Source organism: Sceloporus occidentalis, unplaced genomic scaffold (genome assembly GCF_023333645.1).
Source record: "Sceloporus occidentalis isolate IW3139 unplaced genomic scaffold, rSceOcc1.0.p SCAF_7, whole genome shotgun sequence".
NCBI lineage: Eukaryota > Metazoa > Chordata > Lepidosauria > Squamata > Phrynosomatidae > Sceloporus > Sceloporus occidentalis.
The window spans coordinates 79,322,012-79,339,982 of NW_028316987.1; the positions used below are offsets into that span (position 1 = coordinate 79,322,012).

The following is a 17,971-nucleotide window of genomic DNA, read 5'->3' on the forward strand; positions in this document are numbered from 1 at the left end:
GATGTTGTTTTTTAATGGGGAGAGTTTGGAAGCCATAGGGCAGATACTGCTCATAGAGTATAATGTGCAACCTCCAAATCTCAGGAAGTGATCCAACTATATTTTACAACATTGATGCAGTGGAGGTTTTTTGTTTTTGTTTTTAAAGCAGGGAAGGCTGCATGTAACCCATCAGCCATTATCAGTTTGTGTTCTAGATCTTTGGATACAAAATTCTATCCACAGTTAATTTTAGGTTAATTCCCCCCCCCCCCCGGCTGCATTTAGTGCTTAAGAAAAGCAAAGTTGGTCAGTCCTCTTCATACAGAAAAGCAGAAACAGAAGTTGATTCTTCAGTCCAGGACTATAAGGACAAACTTTTACGTAAGTAAGCCTGCAGTCTTATTTATGCTTCTTAACCTAAGCTTGGTTGAACTAATCAAGGTTCATGCCTTCTGTTTATGTTGCCTATGGACATTTTCTCAGAAATTCCCTTGTCATGAGACAAGGAGACTTGATACTTCTCAGTTTTGACAGGAATGTGGGATTGTTTATTATTATTCCTAAATCAATTATATTTTATAGTTTGTAGTTATTATATTTTATAGTTTTGTAGTTATTTTGGTCCTAAATATCCTAAAATCACCAGATTCCATCTGATCTTGGAAGCTAGTCAGGGACAGCCCTGGTTAGTATTTGAATGAGAGACTGCCAGTGAATACCAAGGGTTGTAGGATATATTTCAGAGGAATAGCAATAGCAAGTACATTTTTATATCTTTGTACTAAGTGGTCTACAAAGTGTAAGCTAATTGCCCCCAACAAATGGGGTACTCATTTTAGTGACCTACAGAAGGATGTCTGAGTCAACCCAAAGCACCTGGCTGGTATTGAACTCACAACCTTGTGGTCTGTGAGTGAATGGCTGCAGTACAGGCATTTAACCACTGAATCACCAAGGCTCACAGGGAGGGAACTAGCAAAACTATCCTCTGAATACTTGTTGCCTAAGAAAGCCTTATGAAATTCATGAAGTCCCTGTATGTATAATTATCCAAATTGAGGCACACAGCCATGCCACCATTCAGGACAGCCCCTGTTATCCTGAATGGTGTTGCAATCATGTGCATGCCCTGTCACTGGGGACAGTGGGGGCTGCCACTAATGGCCATGCGGCCACATGCACGCATGACCATTGGGGACAGTAGGACTTGAGGTCCCACGGGTTTTGGTAACTGCAGGGGGAGGGGTCCCCTGTGGATACCAAGTCCCACTGTATTCCCATCCACAAAAAAAGGATGCACAAAAGATTGCAGTAATTACAGAACCATTGCACTAATATCCCATGCATGTAAAGTCATGCTCAAAATTCTGCAGGGAAAATTCCTATCATATATGGAGTGAGAAATCCCGAGCTGCAAGCTAGAAGAGGCGCTAAAGATCACATTGTAAACATACCTTGGATAATGGAGCACAGCAAGAAATTCCAGAAGAAATTGCATGTGCTTTATTGACTACAGCAAAGCTTTTGATTGCATAGACCATAAAAAACCATGGCTTACATTTGTAATAATGGGAGTGCCACAACATCTAATTGTCCTGATGCATATGTAACTTGTACTCAGGACAAGAGACTAAAAACAGAATATGGAGAAACAGAATATTTCCCAATTGGAAAAGGGATCAGGCAAGGCTGCATACTATCACCGTATTTGTTCAGCCTTATATGCAGAAAATATTGTATGCAGGACAGGTTTGGACAGAGGTAGAAGTAAACGTAAGAGGAAGGAATATTAAGAACCTAAGATATGCAGATGACAATGCTACTAACAGAAATAAACAAAGACTTGGAGCAGTACAAAAAAAGTCAAATACCAAGAGCCAAGGTCATTAAAAAACCAAAAATAATGACCATAGAAGACCTATAAGAATTCATCGTAGACAACAAGAAAAGTGAAAGAATCTAGGAGTTGCTATACTTTGGTTCAAATATAGATCAGAGCGGAGACTGCAATCAAAAAATCAGAATAATAGGAATGGGAAAGGTAGCTATGAAAGAAATGGACAAGATCATAAAATGTACAAATATAACTCTGAACGCTAAAGTGAGGATCGTCCAAGCCATTGTATTCCTCATCACTATGTACGGATGTGAGAGCTGGACAGTAAAAAAAAAAAAAAAAAGCAGATAGATAGAAAATCAACTCATTTGAGATGTGGTGCTGCAGAATACCATGGATGACCAAGAAGACTAACAAATGGGTTTAGAACAGATCAAGCCTGAACTCTCTTTGGAAGTTAAGATGACCAGATTGAGACTGTCATACTTTGGCCACATCATGAATAAAAATGAAAAATTAGAAAAGACAATGATGCTAAGAAAGGTGGAAAGAAGTCTAAAGAGAGGAAGACTACATGCCAGATGGTTAGCCTCAATCAGAGAGAACATGGGCCTGGGCCTACAGGACCTGAATAGAGTGGTTGAGGATAGAGGATCTTGGAGAAATCTCATTCACAGGACTGCATGAGTCAAAGTCGACTTGAGGGCAGTTAACAACAACAGACTTCTGGCTACAGCATCCATCTGGCCTTTCAGAAACAATGCTGTGTTCAAGAGTACTCACAAGGTGTTAATCTGGACCTTCAGACAGAGTGCACCTATCCAGAGTGTGAAATATGTGTAATACATATATAAGTTTTCATTTAATTACATTGTATAATTTTGGTGTGTTGCCACTAAACCATTTAGAACATTTTTATCAAGATACTTCTCAGTGAGAAATTTTTAGTATTCAGTGTGATCAGCAAAGAATGATCAATTTGAATAAGCCACCATTTCCATTCTCTAGTAGAACATGGAAAGGTGCTGCTCACCATAAAATTCCTGCTGTTGGAATTGTGTGCCCACACAGCAGTGAGAAGCACAGAAGGCTCATAGTAACAAACTCTGTGCTAATCACCTGTCTGACAGGAAAAGGAGCACTATTAGCATAAATGTGTAAATAGTTCTCATATAAATGAGATTTGAATAGTACATCTGACTCCCATATTTGAGACACAAAACATAAATACAAAGCTATCACTATAAAAAGTGCATGCAATAATCACATATAGTCCATTACATGTCAGAGTAAATAATGTGTTTTGCTGGATTAAGAACAGAACACTCAGCACCTCATAGTTTTGCCATTTCTTGGTTGTAATCTGTTGATGCTTAATTAGCTGTGCATTGTGTCTTAATCTTTGTCTTTGCAGAGAAAGAGACAGAACTAGCATTTAAAAGACAATTTATGCCACCGTCAAGTGGAACACAATTTCCGCAATTGTCAGGAAGCAAAATATCTTTGCCACAACTGCCTAGCACTGCAGGTTCTGACATAAAAACAGAGAGATATTCTGGTAAGCAAGTTAAGTATCCTACAGAAAGTTGAGGATGGCTTAAAGAGTGAGCGGAAGACAGACTTATGATCTATGCAGTGAATAATAATGAGAGTATATAGCAAGACAGACAGCAGAATTCAGGAAGAGAAGTTAACCTTGTAGTTAGCAAAGTCACATCAATCTAGTTTGAAGTGAAATGTTCACATGCAGGAAATCTGAAAACATAAATGTGAAGACAAAAAGACAGGAGAAGATCTCTGCCCATGATGGGGTTTACAGTTGCAGGGAAAAATATGGCTACTATAGCCTGAAAACTGCCTTGTATTAGGACTGTAAATGCAATATCAGTTGCACCAGCCTTCAGATGCCCACCCTCATCATGGAGAGGGTGAGAGATTGTGTTGGGGAAAGTGTGTCAAATCTCAGAAGGCCATCACTTAGTTCCAAATGCTCTTGGGCCATATCCTACTTTGTCAATGTCTTCCCATGTACATGTTTCACTTACTTAGGTCCCTCTTTCCTATTTCCATTTGGAGACTAAGCCCAAGATCCCATGATGTAGCATAATGCTACACAGGTCCAGTGTAGTGTGGTGTGGATGGGGAAGGCAAAATGCCACTCTTTCTTGAGCCAGCAAAAAGCCAGCTTTTCCGCTGCCACTGCAGATTTGCGGTGCTCCTGTGGCATGTGGCATATAAATGCTGCATTGCCGGAGTGCCACAATGCTGCCTGCCATCTGATTGGGCAGGCAGTGTGATGCCGGCTTGGGGGCAGCATTGGGGCATGCATCATCTGTTTTGGACCCAATGTTCATTGGTTGTTGTGTGCCTCCAAGTCATTTTATAGGGTCTTTTACAAGTTTAAAATTATTTTTATTGACTTAAATCAACTATTGCTTTCTTTCAGTGGATCCTGGTCTGCAAGAGATATTCAATTTTAACAAGAATTTAATTCTAGGACAGAAAGCAAATCTTCAACAAGCATTGCAACTGGCTCAACAACAGTTATTACAACAACAGCCATCTTATATCCTGCGTAGGTCATGGGTTAATGGTGTCACTATGTACAAAGACAGCCTTGAGATTCATTACACAGGATATTTTGTTGTTGTAGTGGATAATTCTATTTAAAATCAGAAATAACATATAAAGGCAAACATTAAAGAAAAAGAATTATATGCCTGCATTGTATTAGATTTCACACACACACACACACACACACACACACACACACACACAGCTTGTTTTATATTTTTAAAAATTATATTTTATAAATTTTGTAAAGGTTGAAAATTTGGTAGGGAGCAACTTCAGTTTTAACAGGAAATTGCAAGTCTAGCTTCATCCAAACATTTCTTTTTCCAAATCTTGTTTTAAAAGTTATTCATATGAAAGTTTTTAAACAGAGGCTGGATGATAATCTGTCAGGGGTACTTTGATTGTGTATTCCTGCATGGCAGGGAGTTGGACTGGATGACCCTGGTGGTCTCTTCCAACTCTATGAGTCTATGATTCTGTTCTAAAGAAAAGAACAGTAGAACTAGATGCGTAGACAAAACTGTAGAATTTACAAGAGGACATGACAAATTTAAATGCCTTTTTATTTTTATGTACATACTTCAGATTAGCCCAGAATTACTGTTTTATTGTACATGCTCAGAGATTAATTTGTTACTGAAGGACTAATAAGATCAAGTAACTAATTATCAGGGTGGAAATACTTACCGTCTCCCAAAGCAAGATCTTGGCCTCAGTGGCTGATGATGAGAACAGTAGCTTTTTCACCCTTTTATGTCCATGAATGGAACTTGATAGTACAATCAGCCCTCCTTATACACAGATTTTTTATTCATGGATTCAAGCATCCACAGCTTGAAAATATCCAAAAAAAAAGTATGAATTCCTGATGGGAAACCCTGATTTTCCATTTTATATAAGGGACACCATTTTGCTCTGCCATTGTATTTAATGGGACTCGAGCATCCACAGATTTTGTTATCCACACGGGGGATCCTGGAACCAAACACCAGCAGATAACAAGGTCCCACTGTAGAATAAACTCAGCAGTTTATTTAGAAACACATTGCCAGGTGGACTCTGGCTTGGCAGTCCAGGGTACCAAGCACATCAAATAAACAATTAAACAGTTCTAGGTAAAATTCTTACAAAAAACATGCACTGACAGCAATTGAACAACAAAAGGCTGAGGCACAGAAACACATTTTTCCTGAAGTAGTGAGTTTAAATAAGTAGCTCCAAACAATGTATTTCACATTTGTTCTTTGTATCTTATTCTGATGTTCTAGCATTTATCATCAGAATATGTCAAGATGTTTTGTAACATGGTTACAAATTAGTTTTTAAAATCTGTTTTGGGTTTTTTTTAACGCATTTTAACTTAACTTGAAATCCTAGGAGCTTCAACAAAATTTGTATCTAAGCAAACTGTTTTCTTTAGCTGTGTAGTTTTTACTGAGAAGGTAGAATAAGGATATGATAAATAAGTGATAATAAATTCTAATAGTAGGCTGTTTTTCCTTGGTAATGTTACATTGGGTTTAGAATTTTAATCAGAATTTGGGGGAATATATGTTACATTTTGTCATTTTCAGAAACTCTTGAAACATTTTTTGTTTTTATTTTCTATTAGAATTATTGGATTGTATGTTCTCTCTCTCTCTCTTTCACAAACACATAGAATTTGTTGTGTTATAATTTACAGCTGAAAGGTTAAGAAATATGTCGGTATTATTATCCCAACCATCTGGCACAACTAGAGCCCATGATTATAGTATGCAGCCCTCAAGACCAGGTAACCAGGAAGTTTAATTTGTAATGAAAATGTTCCTTCTTTTACAATGAAAAGGAGGGTCATATTTATAGTACAGAAAATTAAAAGTTGCATGTATTTTAGGAACAACTATGCTTAATGGATAAAACAGAGGATATATACTTCTTTTTTCTTTTTTTCTTTCTTTTTTTTTTTGCCACAGTCAAAACCTGGTATTTGAATGGTATAGTGTCGAACTAGGCTGTGGATCAAAGTCTATCAACAAAAAGCCTTAAAGTCCCCTTTTCTTGTACAAATACAATATGTAGGTTCTAGCAGCACCACCTCTCTGTAAATATTCAGATTTCTGCTGTTTACAAAATTACATGCAACAAACTCAGGCTAATTCCATGCTGTAAAACATCTCAGACCATTAAGGTTCTAATCTTATACCCTTCTACCTGGGAAAATCCCCAACTCAGTGATAGGTCTGTGTAAATGGGTACATGATTGCATAGTAAAGGTAGGAAATGATATGACATTGACATGAAGTTCTTTGGCAGGTGATGCAGAAGGTATCTAGAAGTGCGAGTTTTCTTCCACTCACAGCCAAGGAGAGGCAAGGTCACATGATTGCAGATCAGAATTTTCCAGCTGTCCTCTAGCTCTCCCTTGATTTTCTTTCTTGTCTTCTCCAGAAGAACAGCTCTATGGAGACTCTGATCTCCAGACTCATATCTGTTGTTTCTTTGCTCCCTAAAGTCCTTAATTTTCAACATTCTCCTTCTCTCTTAACTTTGTTACTTACCTTTTAAAAATGTTTTTCTCTTCTTTTTCTTCATCTCTTTTTTATTGTCCCCACTTCCCCCAATCTCTCCATGGCACTAGAAAAAAAGCTTTAAAGGCTTCAGCCACAAAAAAATACACCATTTTGATCGGACTAGTGAGCCTGCCATAAAACAGCTTGGTTTACTGAATGTGCCAAAAATGCATCCTCAGAAAGGTGCTCCAATTCCCTAATGTCTTAGGTTTACTAGGCAAGCAACCAAGTAAACAGCTGCTCCAAGCATCATCCTTGCCTATGGGTTTCTGTAGTCCCAGAGTCAGTCCCTCTGAAATCAACTCCCATGACTTCAGTAACCTTCAAAATTTAATTGATAAGACTTGGAGGATAATTTCCCCTCACCCCATTTCGGTGTTTCAGCTCCTCAGGGCCCTGGCTAGGCATAGTGCCTTTCTTTCTACCCATACGTTATTACATCATGATGACATACACCCATTTAGGGACACAGATTTGGCTCACTAACTTGCTTTCAGAGGGCCCCTGTTCATCTCAATTTAAGATGATGCTCTCCCGATTAGTTCACCTTTAGAGCCCTCTAATTCTGTTAGGGGCACTGCAGCAGGACAATCATACTCTCTGTTTGACAAAGGGGAGAATTTTCAGATAACTAATTCTATGGTGGCCAAGCAGCTTGCCCATCATTTCAGACTCTGGCCTCTTACTGTCCAGCCAAGCAAGGGAGCTGATGAACTCCTCTTCCCAGAACTGGTGGGAGCAACCTTCCCACATAACAGGAGTTCTGTACTCATGACTCTAGGAGTTATATACTCACACAGGTTCTAAGTTCAATCACAGTTACTCCTCTGAGGAAACACCTCAGGGCCTTCCAAGAAGGTGCATGGTCAGATTCTGCCCTGTGGACTATTCATCCAGGGACAGGCTGCTTAACTGATTTCCTTTTCCATTTACCATAAGCACCATTGACCCAAAAGATTGATCAGTCAACTGGAATATTCTCTCACCTGGATAATCCTGTTAATTATATTTTCCCTTCCCATCAGTCTTGGTCAGATGATTCGAGAAGAATGGGAGACCCCTTCTTGACAGAGATAGAGATAGATTAGCATTGCTTCATGCATGCTCCTCATTCCACTAGTTATGAAGGACCTTGAGGTTTTCTGATGCCTGGTGATTGTGGTTCTTAATAGGCTTTAGCACTCAAAGGAGTGATGCAAGGAGAAGAAAGTAGAAACAGACCTTAAGAAAATGCATGAAGCATCAGCAATAGTCATTTAGACATACTTAACAGCATCCACCTTCACCAGAGCCGCTGTGCTTTGGGCAACCATCTGTTTATTTCTATCAAGATAGTCAAACATTACATGGAAGGCTTACTTACATTACATAGGCGGGATACAGACGGGCAAAAAGGGGTGTATTCATGACGTCATGAAGGTAGAGCCTTCAGACGGGCCTTACCTGAATGCCGTCATGAACACGCCGCCCGCACGCCCCAAGCGGGAAGAGGCGGCATTAAAAAGGTGCTGCTTTTTTCCGCTTCTTTTTGATTTGCGGCGTACGTGCGCAGCTCCGTCTGTAAGCTGCTGCACCGGTACGTCTGAATTGCTACGCCGCAAATATAAGTTGCCCGTTTAAAAGCTCCGTGTCAGCTGCGTCGCATATTGGGTCGGGGTCCGGGACATGCGTGGTTTGCAGTCGGGCTTTAATTGCAGCGGCCGCTGCCATGCAGCTGTGGAAGCTGCGGCACAGCTGCGGCGCATTTTAAGGCTCGTAACCCTAACCCTAGAGCCACTTGTGCGCATGCGTTGCTGGAATCGCGGGAAGTTGTAAGTTTTGCCGGCGGATGTTTTGGTTGTAGAAAGTGATAAGGGAAAGTTTGGAATTTAAAGTGACCCCCTACACACATTCCTGCACCATTTTCACCTGGGAACGGGCACAGTTCAGCTGCTCCTGGCACAGCTGTGCGGCGGCTCCCCTTTGCCACCAGGCAGGATGGCTCAGCCATCCACCAGCACCCCGAAAAAAGGCAGGGGGACGTCTTGGTCTCATGCGGAGACGGCTGACCTCATAGCTATATGGTCCCAGCCAAACATTTTGCAGAAGCTGGAGCAGTCCTACCTGAATGCTGACACATATCGAGAAGTGGAAGAAGCCATGAGAGCTGCTGCACCGGTACACCAGAATTGCTACGCCGCTAATTTAAGTTGCCCATTTAAAAGCTCCGTGTCTGCTGCGTCGCATAATGAGTTGGGGTCTTGGAACATGCGCAGTTTGCAGTCAGGCTTTAATTGCAGCGTCCGCTGCCATGCAGGTGTGGAAGCTGCAGCACAGCTGCAGCGCATTTTAAGACTCCTAACCCTAACCCTAACCCTAACCCTAACCCTAACCCTAGAGCAACATGTACGCATGCGCTGCTTGGAAAGTTTGGACTTTAAAGTGCACCCCTACACACATTCCTGTGCCATTTTCACCTAACAATAAAAAACCCCTAAAACTGTAAATATTTACATATGTACAAGGGAGGTGATGGGGGATGGCAGGGGGACAGCGGTGGCAGCGGAGACAGCTGTGGCTGCGCATTGCAGATTCAGCAGGAGCGCGGGGACCAAAGGAGAGGAGGCATCCATGATGCTGGTGACATTGGCAAAGTGCAAGAGGACAAGGATGCCAACACCAGCTGATCACCAGCTGGCAGGAGACCACCATTGTTCTTGGGCAGAGCGGGGGGAAAAGTTTTAAAGGGGCTTGGGCACTTTAAATGTGCCCATAGGCTTTCTGCCGCCGCTGCTTAGCGCTGCAGCTGCGCAGCTGCGCATCCGCCAGCCGGCAAAGGAAAAAAAAAAGCCGCGGTTTGGGCCGCCCGTGCGGAAGCTGCCCCTTTCTTTGCGGCATCCTCCGAGGCGGCGGTATAGAAGCTACGGGTCCGAAACGGACCCAGGTGAGGCGTCTTCACTGCCCCCCGTGTGGAAGCCCCGACACCTGAAGCACGTCCCCGGGGCGGGCGGTCTGGAGGCTCCGTATTCAGCAGAATACACCTCCAAGACGTCTTCTCCTGCCCGTCTGTATCCCGCCATAGAGAACATCTGCCTTTGCAACTGATGCCATATTTTGTCTCTATTCAGTCTGTTACTATCACTACTATGGCTAGGGGCAGATATAATAGCTGCTAAACATCAAAGCCATAACACCAGTGCTGCCAACATAAATACAGTTCATCATTTATTTAGTTTTCTTTGTTGTGCCTGAGATTGATGGGCTACAGTTTAACCAGCTTTCCCATGTTCTGGAACAGCACTAAAGAGGATGGCTGTAGTGAAAAGGACGTTTCACTACTCAGAGGTTGAGTGATCCAGAGGGCTTGAACCTGTGTGGACTTACTGTCTCTACTGGACCTTATCATGCTGAAACTTGAGACCAGGGGGCAGTTTGACTTTTAGAGGCTTACCTTATTTCAACTGGTGCAACTTAAACACAGCTGGTCCCTGAAGCATCATGATGTGCAAAAAGGCCTTTTTACTGACCTGACCTTATGGTGGAATACAGTGTTAAGAATGGACTTTTGCACTGTGTAATGCTTTGAAATCATTAAATCCCAGTGCAGTGGAATTATTGGTTATACATCCATGGAAGATAATGGAACCAGAGTGCTACTCAAAATGCCAGGTCCTAGAGGGCACCCAAAACCAATATTTAATAGGGATAATTTTATTAGCTAAAATGAAGCTGCTGAGTGAGCTTTGGGCAACTAAAAGCAGATTGAACCTGTGTATACTGGTTCTGAGTCCAGAATGCAAGGCCCAAATGTATTTTTATTTCTAACAGGACTAGGAGAGATCACTTTCAAACAAAAACACTCACACACATATAAGAACTAGTTATATAAAAGGTGGTAGTCGATAGTGATTTTTAGGACTGCAAAGGGTGATATTGTACTTGATTCCAGAAGCAGAAGTTCTTATTGAAGTATTCTGTGAAAGTGGCTCAGCACACTGCCTGTGGATCTGGGGTGAAGAGTCAGATGAGATAAAGACAGAGTGCCTGTCTAAACTGGTAGTGTTATGGCAGGTATACTTATAGGTCAAAACATCCCAGGGCAGTTTTGGGATTAAGGTGAAGTTCCCAGGAGAGAAGAATGAACTGGAAGCCTGTAAACAGCTGGACAATGACTGTCAATGTCCCTGGACAAAGAAGTCTCACTCCCAGAGGGAGGTAATCTTGGATTTCTGTTCATGTGTATGACCAAGGTCTATCATGTGCACCACCAGGGATTACTGGCATGCAGATTCTGATCTTAATTGATCTATCTTGGTTAAGTGCCCTGGTTTTCACCACACTAAGCCAGCAGAATTTCCAAATATAGGCCCGGTACAGACTCGTCACGTGCTAGGCTGAGCCCCCCCCCCCCCCCCCAGCCTTTGCTAAGCAGATACTTCAGTTTGTAATACTTGTGTTTTCTGCTTCACCTCAGGGACAAGGGATGGCCACTTTCATCATTAAAAGTCTCTTAGCAACACTCACAACTTGTGAAGATTAATGGCCAAACCAATTCTTTAGTTAAAAAGTTTTCAAAGTAGCTGAAGCACCTCAGTATCTCTACATTCCTCCATTCTCTAGTAATCTGCTGTGCTTTTTATGTTTCTGATAAAACTCTTACCACTTGCATCCTGTGACCTGAGACTACTTATTTCTGAAACACTTATAGGCACAATCATATCTGTGCACAGTGCTGATCTTCCTTATGTGGTCTTTTATCTAGAAAAACTGGTTCTATGCCTATATCTCCTTCCTACAAAAGGTTATGTCAAAATTCATCTACACCAGAATATTGTTTTCCAAGCTTTTATAGAAGTAAAGTTCCACTTTCTGGATATTTATAAGAAAATAGGATGATGTATCAAATTTACTGAACTCTTGTCAGAAGATGGCTAGCCTTTTTGTGCTAAGATCTGTGGGTACACTCCACCAGAATGATGGCCTCATTGACTCTGATAGTACTTTGTGTATTTTTGCAAGGCAGGGGGTTGGGACTGGATGGCCCTTGTGGTCTCTTCCAACTCCATGGTTCTATGATTGACAGCTTTCATTAGAGAATTTTGCTCTCTAACTTGTGCAAAGCAGCTATGTGGTCCTAATCATCCATATTCATTACACAGTAGACTGGAGACTGTACTAGGGCACGGGCTGATAATCCTTTGAAAGGACAGTTCTTTCTTTACTGCTAGCATGATGTCAACTACCAGTGGTAGGGTAGCTTGGTATTTAGCTGTTTGTGTGAATCACAGAGACAATGAAGAATAGATTGCTTATCAGTAGCTTAGGTTCTTTGAGTGGTCATCTATGAATTCACATAAACCACCTTTTTTCTGTCCTGCCTTATGTCTTGAGTGGTGGACTGAAAATTGAGGAGAGTAGTTTAGAATGCTTAAGCAGGCATAGTAGGATGTAGGGGTAAAGAGCCCACCACAAACCTACTCAGCTCTGAAGAATTTTGAATGAGACTGTGTAGGCACAAGACCCACTTAAGTGAATTCACAGATGGCCACTTGAAGAACCATAGTTATAGGCAAGCAGCCTGTTCTTCAGAATAACCTTAAAGGTGTTTTAACACAGAAAGTTTCATAAGGCATATAATGGAAGACTCTTAACAGTGTTTTGAAAATGTCTTATAGAAATCACACAGTTTTAAAAAAATCTGAAAGCTGCATGCTAGATGTTGTGGCTGGTTACAGATCATAGAATACAATACATAGGCCTGTTACAGACAGCCAAAATAAAGCTGCTTCGAGTCACAGTGGAGGTATGGTGTTTCAATGATGCATGCGTCCTAAGAGTCCAGAAGTCACACCAAAGCCATGCTCCAGCCCTAAGAACTGGAGCATGCCTTTGGTGTGGCTTCTGGACTCTTAGGATGCATGCATCATTGAAACACCATACCTCCACTGTGACTCGAAGCAGCTTTATTTTGGCTGTCTGTAACAGGCCATAGATTCTTGATCAAACCAAGTTACAATTCTAGAAATAATGGAATAACCTTTGAACATGAATGGATGCTTGGTGCTTATCACCTTAACGTATTTTCTCCCTTCTTCCATGTGGCCGCAATCTGATCAGCTAAACTCCTTTTCCCCATTCTTCTGACTTACACAAAACAGTCTGGATGGGTAAAAGAGGCTCTTGTGGCTTTAGATATTATAGTAATAGAATTCTTCCTTACCTTTAATAGTTGTGAACCTTATCTCTACATTTATATATTTGCTACTTCTCTCCCTATTTGTCACCAAGAAATGTAGTGTTATTAGTTATTGTTATTTATGCATTAGCCACCTCTGTGCCTTTTAACACCAAGGAATGTAGAATGTTGTTTGTACTAATTATTTTTTTTAAAAAAAACCAATTACCATAGATATTTGTGAATTCAAAACAATACTGTATTGTATTCTTTTTGTGTATTTTCATGCAGTATGGGAAGCAAACCAATTACCTCAAAAGGACTATGGACGCAAGCTAAATATGTTAAAAAGAAAGCTGATAGGACCAGAGGCTAAAGGTAATTTATCAATCTGAATACAGGTTCTTTTTTCCACTTATTTTATCTATATATTGCCTTTCTCCTGACATGAGATCAAGTCTTTTTGGGCTCTGTAAAGGGAAGTATTCAATGATATTTAAGACATTTCTGCAAAATTTAGGGAGAAGTGAAAATGTTTCTTTCTGTAGGCTTGCAGAATGAGAACTATATGTTAGTGAAAGGTGGGAAATTGCTTTCTTTCCAGGAGTACTGTGCATGTTCATTTCAGACCTTGTAGAAAATGGGGAACGGTACTATTAACCATTTAAGAACTTCTTTACTAGGCCCTGTAGAAAGTAATTTCATTTCTTAATTTGTATGATAGTCTCAGTTTAGTCATCTTGGCTTTTAGGAGGAATTCAGGCTTGGTTTGCTCTAGGACTAGAGATGGGAAGGTCTGAGGAAAAAACAGAAAAATTCAGAAAAAAAAAACTTGTTTTTTCCCTCAAACTTTTTTTTGTTTTTTTTCTTCCCAAAAATAATCATTTCTAAAAACTTCGTACTACATAAAATTAGGTTTAAAAAGATTTTCATTCCTTGAGTAATGCACTGTAATTACCTGACTCAAAATGTCCCATTCCTGACCACTTTATCTCACTCAACCCAAGTAATATTTATAAATTCCATTTCTTCTCTATGTCTAACGTCCCCCGCTTCATGCTCCTCACATTCCATCTTCCCATAATGTGTGTTGTGCTGCTTTGGACTCCCATCTCTGAGCACATCAACAGCAGAACATCCTTTTGGCTTGAGTCCAGTTGTGTCATTAGCTGTGGTACTCCAGTCGCTTAGCACAACCTGGGAATCTCATGTTCTGGTACTATCTCTTATTTGATTTTGGGTTGTACCATCATAGGCTTTTCATGATAAGACATTTAAAAGGGGGTTTACAATGCCTCCTCCTGTGCAGTACTATCAAGTGTTTGCTATGGCGCCACTGCTGTTGTCTCTGAGAGACACCCTCCACTACTGCTGCTCCCCAGTAGCTGTTCGGTATGTTTAGTCTGATTCGTCTGCAAAAGGCTTTTCTGACATGGGAAACCCTATCTGCAGCACTGTTACTGTCAGCAAAGCCTCTTGCCTCACATGAGCATACTGTACCACCACCATAGGAAAATAGTTGCATGGTGGGTAGTCACTTTGGCCAACATATACTGGTCAAATTTATAGCTCCTCAGTTTGACCACCATTTTCCTTAATATACAGTGGGCCCTCCCCTCACACGGGGGATCTGTTCTAGATCCCCCACAGATCCCTCACATAAGGGAAAATCCACTTATGCTTGAGCCCCATAGGAAATAATGGGGCGTGTGCATGAGGCAGCTTGTTTTTCTCCCCATGCAGCTTCCGCATAAGCTGGAAGCCGCGTAAAACAAAACTAGAAAACAGTAAGCTTTCAGAAGCTATAATGAAGTAATGCATTTTGTGTTTAGCTCTATTGGGAAGTCCACTTGCTATTGGAACAAGCTCACCAGCCAAGCAGAGTGAAGAAAAGGTAAGTGATTATGAATTGTTTTAGAAAATGGCAATATTTGGCAGTTCTGTAACTGCTGTCATAATGAAAGTACAAATTAGGAAAAGGATTCTTGAAGCAACAAGATTATTGAATAATCTTGAACTCTGATTGGAGACAGAAGGAACATATCTGAAGGGTATTTTAAATATCAAAACCAATTTTATAAGCAGAATGATAGTGATAAGCAGAATGATAGGGGTGGGTGGGATCTCTATTGACAGAGGAGAGACTTGATGACGTAAGTCACAGGTTGGGCACTCTCTGTATCAACTTCTTTACAATGCAAAATAACAAGCTGCTGCAAAGATTCTTCTCACCAGACAGAAGTATGGCCAAAAGCAAATCTGTTACCTCCTTCTCTAATTTCAAGGGTAGAAAGGAAGAGAAAAGAGGAGAAAGCTCAAGGTATCCTGATAGGTCCATATTGGTGAAGCCATCATTGACTTCCAAGGCTGCTTCCGATGTCAGCAGCAGCACCAATTCAATTACCAAGGCATGCCTCTTAATTTAGGGTCCTGTGATAATCAAAACCCAGACTGGCTACATCTAGCTATTCAGACATTGAATATAAAGGGTTGAAGATACAGAGGGATCCAGATAAACTGATCACAACACATGTCCATCAAGGCACACTTTAACACTGAATAAATAAAACATGACTTGGAAGGCTTTCAGAAATAGCTGTATATACTGTATATACTGGACTTCATATATAAGTCAAGGGCTGGTTTTGGGGGCAAAATTATGGATTTTGATATGACCCATTGTTACATTGAGGGTAAAACATAGGGGCATATAACGAAGGATGTAAATGACAAAGCAAAGGAAAAATGCCAAAGAATTTACAAAATTCTGGCAGGCATAATCGTTTCTGCTCACCCTGAAGGCTGGATGGATGAAAAGGGCACTATGGTAAATGGTAGCTGTGCAATGTGTGTGGGATGTGACCAGGCACAAGCAGGGTTAAGAACACATGGGCATGTCAAAAAAGGATAAAAGGCAAAGCAAAGGAAATGGTGACTATGTCAGCAGTGATTTCAGCCCTTAACTTTAATGTGATAACTTTGCCTGATTTTTACCAATAAAAGCTAACATATACAAAAGTCTTATTCAAATCCTTCAAAGCCCGATTCAGCATTCCTTTGAGGGGGAAGTGCCAAAGAGCTGCCTCTGCTGCCATTTTCCCACCCAGGCATTCAAAAAGCTCAGAAGCAGCACTGCGGCAGAAAGAGTAGATTGGGTGGTGGTGGTCAGTGTTTCTTTTAGGTTCTCTTGGGATGGACTAAAATCTTGCCTTTTGCTACTCTATTCAGAAAAGTGGACGCTTCCTTTTTTTTAAAATAAAGAGTTAAAGTACAGTACTTACATTGACCTGCAGGTAAGTTAACCCAGTTTTTTGGGTCACTACATAGAGGACGCTACCCATACAGAAAGTATATTCAACACCTACTGGACTTTCTGTAGATATGTTTAGTTCTTTGTGCAATATACATACTGGTTTTGTGTCTGCACAGACACAAGTCTAGAATCTTCTAGCTAGCAAAATTTTGGCAGCACTCATCAAACCTCAGCTAGTTCTTTTCCTTCATCATTGCAGTATCTATTCTAGTTTCTATGCCATTGATAACAAATTTGATCCTTGTAACTGTTTACTATTCTGGCATAAGGAACTTCAGTTTTATTCTCTGTATGTGTACTTAGCATCAATCTTGTTCTGTATTCAGCCTCAAAAAGGTTTGTCTGATTGCACACTACAAAATTTTTTTGAGAGGCCTTCAGAATCTCTACCCTTGCCAGATACAACCTACCTCAGCGTGGAGCTTGTGTGTCATCCTGATGCATCTTGTTAAGCCTACCTTCGAGACCATGCTTTCTATTCCATTGGACCATCTTTCCTATAAAGTGGCCTTCCTTGTTGTCATCATGTTGGCTCATTGTACAGGAAGGTTTTGCATGCTACGAAGCAATCCCTTCTATGTTGTTTGACCGAGACAAGATGGTCTTGAGACTGGACAATTCCTTCCTCCCAAAGGTGATTATAGACTATGGGGCTCAATGGACCACCCCTTTGGAGCGGCCTGCAGCCACCCCTTTCCACGTCTCTTTGGCTGTTTATCTGTTTTTCTAGCCCTAGAAAGGTTCAACAAATTGCTCCCCAAACATTTGCCAAATGGGTTGTTCATGTTACCATCCGATCATACAGCATTGCATGTCCACATACATCCAGGGGACAGCATGCAGATCCCCTCTATGAGAGTCACTACCACACCCTCAGCTTTTCTAAAGGGAATTTTTCTTCCAGAAGGCTGTCAGGCTGCAATTTGGGTGCACCTCTTTACCTTTGCTTAACACTATCACCTGGACACACAAGCTTAGATTGATGCAGACTTTGGCAGGGCCGTTCTATCTTCAGTTTTCAACCGATGTGCCTCCCTCCTTGACTGGCATGTGAGCTAGTTAATCTACACCCATGTATATATGTGATGCACAGAAACCATGACGAACAGGTTGTTTACCTGTACTGATGTTCTCCCATTGGCCATCTGTTCATTCACACCATTTTCTTTTTCTGCCCTTGTTGGCATACACTTTGATTTTTTTTCCTGCTGTCACTGTGCCAGATGGGTAAGAACTGAGAAAATGGCAGCTGGAGCATGTCTATTAAGGAGGGAGGAGGGCAGAATTACTGCCAAAACGTAGCTAGCTAGAAGGGTCCAGACTATGTCTGTGTACAGGTGAAGACTCATATACATAAATGCACAGATGATTACTTGAAAAATATAGTTTACAAGTATGCAACTTGTCCATATGGGATCATAAAATCAGGAGGCAAATCTTTCAACTCTGTTATCCCTATGATAGATCAATCCCATGTGACACATATCTGCGAGATGCATCATTTCAGAGTCCACCACCAAATCCGATTCCCATCTTGTGACTTGAAATTCTTGTTT

General features: G+C 41.0%; 1 protein-coding gene across 8 annotated transcripts in view; it reads left to right on the forward strand.

Annotated features, from left to right (window-relative positions):
• LOC149310011 (uncharacterized) overlaps window positions 1-17,971 on the forward strand; it is a 235,216-nt gene that overhangs the window by 214,123 nt on the left and 3,122 nt on the right. For all 8 annotated transcript variants that reach the window (XM_089533474.1, XM_089533473.1, XM_089533480.1 and 5 more), the window contains 6 exons: window positions 268-363; window positions 3,234-3,377; window positions 4,266-4,394; window positions 6,081-6,170; window positions 13,394-13,480; window positions 14,935-14,996. In XM_089533474.1, the coding sequence (XP_089389600.1) occupies window positions 268-363; window positions 3,234-3,377; window positions 4,266-4,394; window positions 6,081-6,170; window positions 13,394-13,480; window positions 14,935-14,996 (608 nt within the window). The remainder of the gene's footprint in view (window positions 1-267; window positions 364-3,233; window positions 3,378-4,265; window positions 4,395-6,080; window positions 6,171-13,393; window positions 13,481-14,934; window positions 14,997-17,971) is intronic.